Source organism: Chelon labrosus (assembly GCF_963514085.1).
Source record: "Chelon labrosus genome assembly, chromosome: 13".
NCBI lineage: Eukaryota > Metazoa > Chordata > Actinopteri > Mugiliformes > Mugilidae > Chelon > Chelon labrosus.
The window spans coordinates 2851665-2865979 of NC_140346.1; the positions used below are offsets into that span (position 1 = coordinate 2851665).

General features: G+C 40.8%; 2 protein-coding genes across 2 annotated transcripts; both read right to left on the reverse strand.

Annotated features, from left to right (window-relative positions):
* Positions 1–620: 620 nt before the first annotated feature.
* On the reverse strand, positions 621–7732 carry zbtb38 (zinc finger and BTB domain containing 38). The gene is made up of 2 exons (XM_084558351.1): positions 7671–7732; positions 621–4886 (listed from the first exon to the last, which is right to left on the reverse strand). Exon 2 carries the CDS (start codon positions 4884–4886, stop codon positions 1212–1214), a length of 3675 nt encoding a protein of 1224 aa, XP_084414477.1. The 5' UTR covers positions 7671–7732; the 3' UTR covers positions 621–1211.
* Positions 7733–12679: 4947 nt separating this feature from the next.
* Positions 12680–14275, reverse strand: fbxo36a (F-box protein 36a). The gene is made up of 4 exons (XM_084559607.1): positions 14080–14275; positions 13575–13683; positions 13228–13400; positions 12680–13116 (listed from the first exon to the last, which is right to left on the reverse strand). The coding sequence occupies exons 1-4, from the start codon at positions 14173–14175 to the stop codon at positions 12967–12969; spliced, it is 528 nt and encodes a 175-aa protein (XP_084415733.1). The 5' UTR covers positions 14176–14275; the 3' UTR covers positions 12680–12966.
* Between the last annotated feature and the right edge of the window lie 40 nt (positions 14276–14315).

Genomic DNA, 14315 nt, shown 5'->3' on the forward strand with positions numbered 1-14315 from the left:
TGACTGCTGGGATAGACTCCAGCCCCCTTGCGACCCTTCACAGGACAAGTTGCTGAATTAACTTCTGTTTTTACAGATTGCCATTTTATCAGTATTTGTAATATATACTTATTTCTTTATGAAACGATAGATTACAATGTTATAGGGGAAATGTTGTCAGTACCTTACACCTAAACGTATGACCCATCTGTTGCAACACATGACAGGTCTTAGAAAGAATTTAGAAACATCTGGAGATTGTGTCTTGAGGTCCAACACTAAATGCAGATGCAGCCTGTGTGGAAATATGAGATGACGAAGTTTTCAGAAGTAGCTGCAGTTCCCTGAAGGACCAGAAGGAGCAGATAGCTGCCATGTGGCTTTATATTGAGGAAATAGTTTGCTGTGGAACAGGTTTTGTACCACTATGTCTGGTTAAATCTTTTAAGATATTCTGCTTAAAAACACTCTCTACACTTTGACTTAGTGATGTTTCTTTGTTATTGTCTTATCAGTGTGGTGTGTCAGTGAAATGACAGTCGACCGTTTATTGTATTTCACTGTTTTAGAATATCAACAATGTTTATTTAAATAGTTTTACATGTTTTATACATATTAAACACACAAAAGTTGTACATTTAATCTCAATGGTGCCATGTGTTAATCAGAAATAAGAATTATATCAGGGGTGCGTAGAATTGACATTTAATTATCAAAGTATTAAAATGACAAATTGGCATAGTCTATCTATAAAGTGCAACTCACCGTGCCCAGTTAACTGAACAGGATAGTCAAAAATGTGACTATCATACAATTCAACTTTTTTAAAAAGAAAAGTGAAGATTAGGCAGCTTTTCAACTGTCCAACACACTCCAAATTATTTTCTGATATTGCACACCGTTTGAAGAAACATTACCAAGAATAATGTCTCTTCTTGAGGTTACGTTCATGTCACCAGGTCTGCCTTACATGCATAGACAATGGACAAAGTACAGTCTGTGTCAAGGGGTCCTATAATATGCAAAAAATATCTTCTACAAAGGTGAAAAAAATCGCTGAGTTATTGGTTTTAGGAGGGAAGAAATTACACCTAAAACTGCCATTAGATCCCCATGTTTAGTGCCATCCTCTAGAAACACTTAGCTGCAATTAAAATCTTACCAAGTATATCCTATCCAAAGCAGAGGATTGTATGCAAATGTCATTCACTCTTTTTCCTGCAGTTGCACTCTTAAAAAAACGGCTCCTCCTTACACACCCATCTCTCCGGCTTGTGTAAAGAATTCTGGGTAACTTTAGATTCAGAATCATTTCTTCTAAATAGTTTGCTGGACTTCTCATGATCATTGTGACTGTTTGTTCTTGGTCCCATCAAAATGTCTTTGTTACTATCATCTCGGTCACAGACTTGCTTTTTTGAAATGAGATGCATAGAATGCTGTGCATTGAACCTCTTCTTTCCTATCTTATGTTTGACCTTTGAAGTTGTCAGGGAAAACAGTGGGTCACTGCAGGCCGACAATGGACCTTTAATGTTGGAATATGACACATCTTGGTATGTAGTCAAAGGCATAAAGTCAGCTGTATCTTCAATCTTTGTCTTATCAGTGGAAAAACGTTCTCCTTCCAACCTTTCATGTTTTATGTCAGTGTCCCTTTGATTGCCACTGTCTTCTGTTTTGATAGTTGCTTGTTTATTGTCCTCACCAGGATGTGTTGAGTATTTAGAACATGCTCTGAAGCTGTCAGAATTATAGCTGTCCTCATTTGTCTCTCTGTGTTTTTTCTCGTGGCTTCTCTTCGTGGCTAGGTAGAGAAAACGCTGGGGACAGAAGGAGCAGCGGTACTTCTTCTCTGGGTTGGGGCTCCGGGGTGTATTATCAAAGCAGGAGCCATTTTCCATACAGCTGTTGCAGATGTAATCCCCACCGGCAGGGACCTCACCAGGGGGACCTTGTTTGCCACATGTCCGGCAGAAGCATGGGTGGGAACCAATAACATGAGCTCTCAGTCCTGTCTCTGTGATGAAAGAGCTGTCACAGATGTCACAGTTGTAGGTAGCCCTAGGGCTGCAGTTCCTGCTAAGACTATGTTTCACCCCTGTACTACCACTTGAGATGCTCTCTTCTGTCAGCCAACTGCTTCTGTCAAGATGGACCTCACTGGCAGCAGTTCTGTCCAATGATGTTTCAGGAAAATGGTGAAACATAGCTTTTCTTTGCTTGTATCTGAGTTTCTTTCTTTTCTTTTTAGCTTTGTAGGAATAGTAGGGACGCCAGAGTTTATCAGCCATGTCACCATCATTGGTATCGTCGTATGGCTCTGGCTCTGTGGCAGCAGCAGCTTCGGCTCTGAGGCGGGACCGGGGACTCTCTGCATTTTCCATTGTTGAAGGGCGCTGACTTGGGCCCTGCTCCTCGCTCAGTTCTCTGATTCTCCTTTTCTTTCTGCGAAAGAGCTTAGATCCCTTGATTTGGCGTCGAATTATTGCCTCATTGCCAATTTTCACTGTTATCTGACAGAGTGGCATGGCATCACTATCAACAGATGGACCTGGGCATGCTGGTTTGGCAATATATGTTTCTGTTTTTGCCCCCACTGTGTTGTCACGTGCCAAATTCACTGTGGTTGATTGAAGTATCTCCTTGGTCATATCCTCAACCCTTTTTGCCGAAGCTGAGAGCTCGCCTAACTTTTTAACCGTGTCAAGGGAGTTTAAGAACGGCACATTGTGGCTGATGTGCTCTGGGTTAATTATCACTGATGGATCATCTTTGTAACCTGCAGAAGATTCTTTATTGGGTTGCACAGAGCGGGTACTGTCATGGTGAAGAAAGCCTGGACCTCTGTGGTCAAACTCTTTTCTTGTGCCTCCATGAATTTCCAATTGGCTGTTCAGACTCTGGTCAATGTCTTGGTCACATGGCTTGTCAAAGCAGATGCGAGGCATGACAGGTGAGACCATCTTTGTTGTTGCCATGAATGTCAGCGGTAATGAAGTGGTGTCAAGGTGACTGATCAGACCATTATCTTCAAATGGAGGGATAAGAGGGCTGCTGTCAAGCAATGACTGATCACCTCTTTCAACACCCTCTGAATATGTCTGACTGTATGTCTTGTATTGTCTCTTCCTAAACTTCATGGGCAGAAGCCTGTAGAGCTTGATTGGGTAAACACTGGCTTTTAGCCCACCATTTGCAGATTTTTTCTTAACAGCTAGATTTGGATCAATGCCATGAAAAGACTTCTGATGGTTCTTCAAGATATAGTATGTCATGAATGTTTCAAGGCAGAAAATGCACTGATAGCGGCGTTCACCTGTGTGCCAGATTTCATGCTTAGTTCGGTATTCTGCCAAGGCAAACACTTTATTACAATAATGACAGGGATAGGCTCTCTGCCAGGAATGTACATTCTCATGCCGCTTCAGACTGGATAGGGTGACATAGACCCGTCTACACACACTGCAGTTGTATCTCCTCTGACTACCACCTGGCTTCACGGCCTTCTCATCCTGAGGAGGTTCTGATTGGTCCACTTGAAGGGACTCTGTGTAAGGGCTGGAAGGTTCAGCAGACGGAAGCTGTGTCATGTTGGTCTCTGTGTCCATCCTGTTGTCTGAGAGGTGGTCCACGTCTTTGCCTGAGACATCCCTGGTGTCTATTTTAGGTGGGCCTTTCGCAGCCTTAGGACAGATCTGCTCATGGTTGCGGAGCCGTTTGAGGTGTATAAACTTTCTGTGGCAGAACTTGCAAAACAAATGGCTAACAAATCGCTTTTTGTGTACGTCAGAGTGAATGGTGAGAAGAGCTTGATTTGTGAATATCTCTGGACATTGCTCGCAACTGTAGATTTGAATGCTGTCTTCTGTGTGAGGGGAAAGGGTCGGTGGGCCTAACTCCATTTGAGCATTGTCACTGACCATAGGTAGCCCTTCGTCTACACTTTTGTCTGGTTCTGCCTCTGCGAAAAGTGGAGGCGGCGTCAGGACTGCAGCAGGTGCTGCAGTAACCCCATCAGTTAATGTGGGGGTTATTGTATTTGGTGTATCTGTTTGGAGTTCAGCTGGTGTTGGAAGTGTACTTTTACCCAAAATGCCTCTCAGCCTGTGGCGCTTTTTGAGTGGGCCTGAATTTCTGTAAATGAGTTGCTTTGACTGTAATACAGCTGGCTTACTGACCTTCCTGTTGTCCCACTGACTGCTATCTTTGTCCTCAGTGGATTTGCTTACTGCATATGAGTGTTCTGAGAGGGCGTGGGTTGTCTCATTGTTCCCATTAGGGCAGGAGGTTGTAGGACAGCTTGATGGGAGCTGTCCCACATCTGGTGACTGCCTCTCCACATTTGTTTGAGCTAGAGGAGTGAAAGGATTATTTCCAGGGCACACTTCATTGATAGAAAAGGCATTGGTGATGCGTGGCCCTCTGGCACTGTCTGTCTCCTCAAGTCTGGGAGCTTCCTTCTTTGTTTTTGTTGACACTGGGGCTGTGCAGGAGTCTGTGGCTTTGACACATTCGTCCTGCCTCTCTTGTTCTGCGAGCTTCTCTAAAAAAGGAATTCCCAGTCTTTTTCCAGCTGCTACCAGCCCACCTGTGTCCTCTGCCCCAGGTGAAGCCACCTTTGAGCAGTATATAAAGTTGAGGATACTGGCAAACACCTCAGACTTCAGGTCCATCAGCTCCAGCACTTGGCTAGAGCTCCATGTCTCAGAATTCGTCAGGGCGTTCCTGAAGTACCCGCTGCAGGCTGCCAGGATGTTCCTGTGGGCCCGAAACTTTACATCCTCCACCACAATGGTAACATCACAGAAGAGGCCTTGTGAGCGCTGCTCATTGAGCTTGCTGAGCACAGTGTGAGGGTGAGCACTATCCATCAGGTTCTGAGTGCATGGGGACACCACAGTCATCTAAAAAAAGAAGAAATAATTGAAATAAATGATCAGAAAATGGAGAATGAAGATCAAAATCCACATTTTATATTTGAATATGTTTTAGCTCTTCATGTGTTGTAACACTAGATGGCAGCAATGTCCTGATAGATGAGCTCCAGTGTCAACAGTCTGGTCAACACTTGTGGTGCAGGAATCATCAATAGTCTCCATTTTATTTCATAAAAAAGTCCCTTTGTAAACCACAAAGAATGATTTGAAGTTTAATACATAAAGTAGAAGATACTATCCCAGAGAGCCTATCCCTGTCTGCTGATGTTTTACAGAATTGAGTCTTAATCCTGTTTCTCTCGTATAGAATCACTATTTAATCTCTTCTAAAGGCTAATTGAGTCATTAAAAAATTATCTCACTGTATTTTATTATTATATTATTGTAAGAAAGACCTTACGCGTGTGTTTTGATATTCTGTGCTGTAAACTATTTCGGTGCTACAGTGAGCATGTTTGAGAGATTAGTGAATGTGTGGGAAACCATGTCAATGGTACTGTCAGCATGCTTTTAGACGGACATCGAACTCTTTAGATTCACTGTAAAAGTGTATTTTTACTCAAAGGATGTCACTAAACAGATTTGATTTGAACAGACTGAATTATGGTGATGGTTGCGATTACATAAAGTCTTAGATATTGTTAACTTCTGTTGGATTGACTTTGTTTTTCATACACGGAAATGTGTCATAAACAACTCATGTAGGTTATGTACTAATCCCAAAACTACTGTCATTTCTGAAAATATAGCCATCATTTTTAGTTTTTTATTATATCTAATGAAAATTCAGTATAGTGTTAATATATCCGGTGTGCTTCCGCAACTGTACTTGGTTGTCATGGCAAGCCTGTTCTTCTCAATACCTAGGTGGTGAGGAACATGACATTCAGACAGTTATGTGCTGATGAGTCATATGCTCCTTTCTTCAGTTGTCAGTTGGCAGCATCATTTCACTAGTGTCACAGACAGTTGCTGTCGTACATAGCAGCCAATTAGATCCACTGATATAATGTCAGTTAGCACATAATCAAGGCTATGAAAAGCCAAAAACTGGCCTTAGGCAGATGGGTCCCTCCATATGAGCTGGGTTCTGCTCAAGGTTTCTTCCTGTTAAAAGAGAGTTTTTCTTTGCCACTGTCGCCTTCAGGCTTGCTCTGGGGGTTTCAGGCCGGGTTTTGTAAAGCGTCTTGAGACGATTTGTATTGTTATTGACGCTATATAAATAAAATTGAATTGAATTGAAAAACAATCTAATGTCCTTTGTTAACTCGCTAATAATAGTGTTGTTAATCTTTTGTATTGTATTGCATTCCTTACTGTGCAGGAAACACATATTTGTAGTCGGGCAACGATTTACATGCATTTTGTATATTGACAAACCCACATTAGTGGATTAGTTTGATCTGCAATATTGGTGGAAGTTAAAGTTCATTCATTCCGACTTTTAAAGAAGATGTATCACCCAGCATGATGCTCTAACTATGGCCTACTCATTCCAGAGTCAGTGTTGTCTGAGTCATTTAGTCTTACGTAGCATGCTGACTGTATTTGTTGAGACACTCTTTAAGCGATGAATCATCAATGTCCAACTTAAAGTCAGAAGTTACTGCTTCAGTGACAGTTTGTAATGAGAATATTATTTACGTTTTGGCCTACTATAACTCTGGAGGCAGCGCTGCTACAGTGTAAAATCATTTCTTGCTCTGCATTATCATTTAGAAGGAAATGGGAGATGAGCTTCATTTGTCTTGATCTAGGTTTAGGTATATTATTAGTTACGTTACATTAACCGGAAGTTGAGCTTCTAATATTGTCGTACGTTCCAATTATTTTTTTTGTCTTGCACCACGGAGAGGCTTGTTGTTGTCAATAAATGTACTGTTTTGTGTACTCCAGGTGCCTTAAGGTAATTTACCATTGATGCCGGTCAGTGTTTATTTTTTTTCAGTTGTTTCCAGTTTTGCATTTGTGCAACAAATACAATATGGCCGCCGATTTTAAAGCCTCTCAGACTGATGAAAACACAACCACCCTCCTGCCTTCTTTCTCAGACAGGCCTCCGTTGTCATGGCAACATGCTATGGCGCAGCACTTATTGGGATTCAGCTGGATGGCAATTGACTGTATTAGCTGTCCGGGTGTACCGTCCCCTGTCTCTCCCTTGCAGACATCCTGCCTTCTCTGAGAACCTGCAACACACAGCAGTCTGCAGAGCCATTGAGGTTTGCCTTTGCCTCCGCTTGAATATACTTATGTATATGTATTGGACCGTGTGTCTTTGTCTGCAGCAAGAAATGGACTTTGCCATGCATCATATCACCACAAGTGCAAGTGATGTGCCACGCATTTACAAATGTCGATTCTGTCTGTGCCGTATGCAGAACCATTTCATCCTTTCCTTTGTGATGCTATTTTACTTTATCATATTCATTTTTCACAATTTGTATCATTTGTTGTGGTGTATTGCCACCACATGCTGAGCGGAAATTTTGAATTTGCTGTCAGTGCTTCTTAATTTGCCACACCCAACCTAAGTTTACCATCAAAGCCAATATTTTTTTTTTATCTCGTTTCTGTAACGTAAAAATCCCCTCATAACAAACCACAAAACAAGAAATGACTGCATCAGGAGCAGTATTGTCATACACAGAGCGAAATGTCAAAGCAAAAGCCACTTCACGCACATCTGCAAAGCGTACTTCCGCAGATTAAAAAAAGGTTAGAAATTTAGGGAAACCATGCAAAACATACCTTAGTAAATCAGAGAAATTGATGCAGGGCGAACAGGAAACAATGTCATGCAGTATTCCTTTCCTATACACCCAACTATACATGAAAAACTGTTTCGCGGGAGCAAGGCGAAAGTATTTTTTTTTTTCTGTGATGGTCGCAGTGGTGTTGTCAGAAGCAGAGCTTTTTCTGACGTCTTTCTTCCTCTCCCTCCCTCTCTGTGTGCAGATGACTCCAGCGCCAACGTCCTTCGACTCTATCCATGCAGCCCTGGTCCTGGGCTAGATCTGCCCTGCCCTCATCTGCATGTCCCTCTTCTGTCCTACTACAGCTATAGGAATAACTTATACAGCGTGTGGCTAAACCTGAGTATAGGTTTGCCTTTGTGCTAGCTGGGCGACCGAAGCTTTCGTTCTGGAGCCACTGAGCAGGAAACAGCAACTTTTATTAAGCATGGCAGAGGGCTGTAGGGAGAGCGGAGAGATGCACGGTGCTACATCACACATCAGCGCTGTACTCGCTTCAACAGCCAGATAAAATGCTCAGCTGCATTGCTATTGCAGCATAGAGTGATGAGCTCTGCTGTACAACAAATACCATATTAAAGCTCTCCGACAGCACACCAAATACATCCCGATGCAGCTCGATCGTGAGCAGAAAGGAAGATGTCTTTTGCATGAAAGGAAATTATCTCTAGAAATAACATGCACCTTGAATGCATAACGCTACACCATCTGTTTGATGCTGGTACACACAGTCCCTGCCTGTGCAGCAGTACATTACAGCAAAGCCCTCGTCCGTGCTTACGCAGTCACTGTGGTTAGGTAATGTAGAACGCGAGAGAAGATGGCACTGACTGGTGCTCTGTTGTGCAGCCCAGCACAGATGTTCATCGGTGCTTTTTCTGACGGCTGCAGTGAGCATGCAAACTGAAAGGCAGGGCTGAGAGACAGACACGTCTGCTATTAGCAAGAAGTCAGGGTATACCTATATAGAGGCTGCTGATTGATGCAAAAGCAGCAGATGCGTCAGCGCTGCAGACGAGGGGGAGGGGAGCAAGCTAAACAACATGACTGTGAGCGTCTCACCAGCCTCTGAGAACGGTAGCCACTGTTTTATTTACACTGAGCGTAGAGTCATATGACCGTGGAGGTCTTCTCGTCATTCTGACTACGACCTCCGTTTAATTTTTTTTGCACTGTTGACTTCAAAAGACAAAAAATAGCAGGTGCTATATCAGTATGCCTGCTGCTCATCGCACTGAAAGAAGGAAGTGCACTCTTTATGATCTGTTTGTGCTTTCCTTTCTAAAAATATGCTTGATGATAACTGTAACTTTGAAAATCTTAGCTGCTGTATTGTCTTGTTTCCTTTTCTGGGTTTAGCACATCAAAAGATCAAAATTGTTTCATGTATAGACAATTAACCACAAAGTCAGTCTTCTATTTTTGGCGCTGACTGAAAGACCTACTTCCTTGTAGAACTCGATATTTGCCAGCTTGTCAAAAATATGAGATTACCATAACGTGAAGATTTCCGATCTTGGACAAAGCTTTTGAATTGTATGACACGCAGCCATTTTGAGTTTGTTTTTATAGGACTGTTTAAATGGCTTAAAAATGACTATTAAATAAACGTAACTGTATCAGAAAACATTAACTCAGATTAAATGTCTGTCTTATGTTAGACCCTGTATTAAGTTTCAGTTTGAGATTAATATCTGCTTCCAATACTAGTTTTGACTTTTGGTAGATCAGCCACCATTTTGTTCTCTTTTGGAGCATGATATGACCCTTTCTGCAAACTTCACACTAAATGTTTCTGCACGATGCCCTAATGTTTTTTTTTTTATTTTTTTATTAACTCTACTTCACTCACTACATGTTAAAAGTAAAATATTAATACATTTATGCATTAATGTATTGAAAAAAAAAGAGTAATATCTGACAAGGGTGCTCATGGAAAACACCAAGATAAAAGAAGGTATATTGAAAATGTGTGTCTTCTATTTAGCTTGTAATGTTATTATGCATACATTTTAAGGAGAGAAAATAGTTTAAGAAAGCTTTATTTTATTTACTTCCTCCTGGTGCGTTTAAGCCTTCGTCAGGATCAGGGTTTATGACTGTACTGCATGCATTTAAGAAGCACTAAACACATCCACATGAAGCATTCTATCTGTCTGGCACAAAAAAAAATGTAACACATCAACAATGTGATAACAGATTACATAAAATACAAGGTATATATTCCCCATATCTGCACAATCTACACTCATTCATATGCATTTTTATAAGGATTTTTGTTTGTTGGTTGCTGCCATCTTTGTCCCTAGATATGTGTGGTTCTTCTGTTTGAAGAACTCATTCACAAACTGATATCTCAGTCATAAGTTTAGAGACTGCAAAAAAAAAAAAAAAAATGAACAGAAACAATAGTTTCATTCATGTTATTCTGAATGAACCATTTAATAGAATAAAAAATATTTTCAGCAATCTATGCCTGTCTGCAGACAGTAACAGTACTGAATTCCTCATGACAAATCCAACTGTAAAAGAGTACTATATTCCTCTGGCTGTTACATGTAATAATACTACTTATGGATCTCTGTTTCATCATTTCTGGGTTTATAGACATACACAATATTAACTTTCTACCTGGTATCACAGGTCTGTCCATTCATAGCAGCCACCTGTTTAGTGTATGTGTGTGAAACCCCCATGGGCATAATGGAGCACGTTTGTGTGTGTGTTTGGTTCTCAAATTGTCCTTAACCCTAACCCTAAAGGCACACATTATAAGAAGTCCAATTAAATAAATCTCTAACTTCTGGATGTTTAAGGAGAATTTGGAGGTTTACACGGTATATTTGGAGTTTTCTCCAAAACAGTGTCTGGACCACGAGGTTCAGTGACTTTTAAGAATTTATAAATTTCATTTTTGGAGCTGCTTTTTTATGTTATTTTATCCATCCGACCATGCAATTTCGAAAGCACTTCACCTTTACCTTAATTAGATAATATAATCACTAATTTAGATCCAAACTGTGAACTGTACACTTAATAAATGCAGACAGGCTTTAAATACATTTGTGTTAAGCCGGCAAAATAAATAAAAAGTAATTTTAACACTTAATACTCTACTGTACCGTAGTGGAAACTGCGAAGGCGCTCCCTAATATATTTATAACTGGGCATGCTTGGCTTGCAGTTTACAAGGTTAAACTGCAACTGAATCGCTATTTATATTAGTTAAACAAGTAAGTAATGTGTTCTTTATCTAAATTCACAGTCAAATGAGATCTTAAGCGTAATTGGAAAAGTTGCTGTTGGAAAAAAAACACGCCTTCCCCTTACGTAAAGCTCTTAGCTATTAGTCCGTACCGTGCCTCATATTTAGCAGCTCTAGCGTAGCAGCTCTAGATTTGATATCGCAGCTAGAATGTTTTTAGAGCAACAGGATAACGTATGCAGGCCTCTGCGCCTCTGATGCCCTGCGAGCTCAGCTGCAGCCTGTAGGGACACTCATCAGCAGGGAGGCTGATGACTGCAGTACAAGGCTGAGTAGGCCTCATCCTCATTCTCAAAGCATTCACACTCTTAGCATACTAAGACACTCGTCCCTGGAAGCTCTTATGTTTCTTCCATAACAAGCACTCACACTTGGAGTTGCCTACCAAAAAGGTTTCTTTGCAGAAGGTCGTGTCGGGCCAGTCGCTGCCGCTGTGGAAGTTTCTCTGGTGTTTGTTTAGGAGGAGCAAAGGAGAGCGACTACCCGGCTCCCATTCTTCCTTTGGCCTAGATTAGGCCTTTACCATCTTCCCTCGTCACTGCTGTCTGTGGACTACAATTCTGGCAGAGGTTCCCTGCTTCCTGCTGTGTATAGTTGCCTTCTGGAGGCTGCTGCCACTGCTGCGTCACTCCCGCTGCATCACTGACCCACAAAAAAGGAGCTGAGAAGGAGGGGTGGTGTGGTGAATGTGTGGAGCAAAAGGGATAAGCAGAAAACATGCAGCACTGCTCCAACAAACAAATGGAAGCTTCCGCTCTGCCTCAGTATGAGGCCTTGTTGCTGCTGTGGTATTCAGGAAGTGAGCCTGGGAGACAGATCCTTTATTGTTACGTAATGAATATTTTTCCTCCTAGACCGGACTCAGCTGAGAAGGCGGTATCAGAGGCTAATAATAGGCGGTGGTACCTAGCAGTCAGAGCTGTGTGCGGTCATATCTGATCATTGTGAAACCCGGCTATCGTTTATGTAGAAGAATATTCAACAGGGGAGATTAGTCATTTATGAAAATAGCTGCATATTAAAATGTGCTGTTCTTGTTATCTCTTAACTCAAGATAGACTTTGTTTCTAATTCACTGTTAGAGGAATGCAGACAATACTCACATTTATCACTGTTTTGTTAACCTTTATTATACCATATGTTGTCACTGATCCACTAAGGCACTGAAAACAGAAAAAGAAAACAATGCATACCTTTGTCTTACAGTACTGTAGCTTGCTTGTACAGGTTTCGGGTGAGGTATGAGCAGAGTGACAGATGCCCTTCCCTTCCACACGTTTATGTACAAGGTTTCAATCCAAAATAGGTGTGTTGTAGTCTTTAGGCCTGAATATGGTATCCAGAACTACAGGACTTGTTTTGCACACGTTACCCAATGGGTTATTTGCCTGATCCTCCTCCTCCTCCCATCATCTGGCTCTAGTTTTCATTGCAGTGTTGCTCCCTCTGCTGGCTGTTTAACTGAACACAGCATGTTACACAAACCCACATTGGCTTTACGCAAAGGTGCTGAGGGCCTTCAACAGAGGGCACAACTACAATTCACTGGCAAATGCAAACAGGAAATATATGTTGAAATTTACCATTGACCTGATATGATGTCATCAGAACGTTTTTGTATTTTCTGTTGTTGTTGTTTTTTTGTTTTTTTTTGTTATAAGCCATTTTAGATTGTGTTTTACCAGTTTATAATTCAGGAAACATAATCAGGAACTAAATGTCATAAAATACACGTATTATATTTACCTGTAATGTCACACATTGTGCACTGTTTCAGGCACACATAACTTGCAAGTAATGGTGGCTCTCTACTGAATAACTATAAATCAGTTCCAGAGTGTAGCTAGAACATAGCAACAACAACAACAAAAAAAGACACAATTTTTGTAGATCACACAAAATTCACTCACTAAATCTGGTTGAAAACACTGCTCGATTTTCACAAAGTGAATATTGGTTATCATCCACTGTGATGAGCACTTGCATTATAGTGCTTTAGAAAAGTAATTAAACTATTTTTTTCCCATTACTGCTGATCTTTATTGTTAGTCTTGTGAAAGAAGGTGAAAAAGGTCCTCCTCCAGCCCATGGCATTGGCTATGAGCTCCATGTTACTAGTAAACTCAGCACAGCGATGCCTTACAGTCTGCTCCCAAAACTTCTCAGAATTGCAGAACTGGTAGAGTCCAAACAGAGCACATGAAAAGAAAACCCGATGCTGACGAGAAAAACTGCATTATGTAAAGTAAAATACTGCGCTCAACTTGTCATTTTAAGAGACTCTCACCTTTCTAAATCTGTGTGATACCTGTGCCAGCAGTGTTGTGTCTTTCAGCTGCAGGTAGGACACGATTTTGAGTAATACATCATCAGGTAGGCGCTCCAGATAATCAAACTTTCCTTCACAAAGTGATTTTGTGTATTCAAGGATCCTCTGGCCAAAAACAGTGCACACTTCATCTATAGATAATAAATGCCAAAGCACAGAATGAGACTGACAAAATCTTACATAAGCATTCTCTGTTAAATGATTGATTTTCACTTAACCAAAAAAGTTTAATAAAGCATATCTAGTACCAGGGGACTAATCAAAAGGCTCTTTGGATAGTGATTATTCTGATGAAGAAACCTTACTTGTTAGTATTTTATCATGGAGGAAATTGTGATGAGTTGACTTTAGCTGCCTGGGTGCAGTGCCTCTACTTTCAAGTCGCAAAGAAATCTTCCACGATGTCCATATTATCTACAGTTACAAAAAAGAATAACATTTTAATCCATACCATTGAAGCTATAACAATATAATTCCCTTAGGCATGATGCATTTGACCTACTTGAGCATTAAAATTAAATATCTATTCATTTTACAAATAGGTTACATTGCTGTGTCTTTTTACGATCAATTCACTGTACTTCCTCAACTTACGATGTAAACATTTTTACATGACCAGCAATAGCTGGCTTGGTCAAGTAACCAGACAGCTACATACCAAAGAAATAATTCATTAGTAGCCCAGTCATATTTTAAGCTATTCAACTTTGGGTAAAGATTAAGTTAGCCTCTGTTTAACAGCTCCATTGAATTAATCTTTGTAATTCAGCTTTTCTATATATGGAGAGAGAAAACATATCAATACTTAACCTCATTTTTGGTGATCACAAGTTGGAAAAAATCTTTTGAAGGTGGTGGACCCTGACCACTAATTTGAAACAGTTGCTCTCCAAGCAAGGACGCCATTTTGAACGCAGTACTGTAACCATGACAACTAAAAAGGCACTAAAACTGTCTTTACTCAACGGTAGATGGAACTGTATGATGGAGGGTATGTTACATTGATAACACCAATGAAAAAATATAATTAAGGGCATCAAATTAAT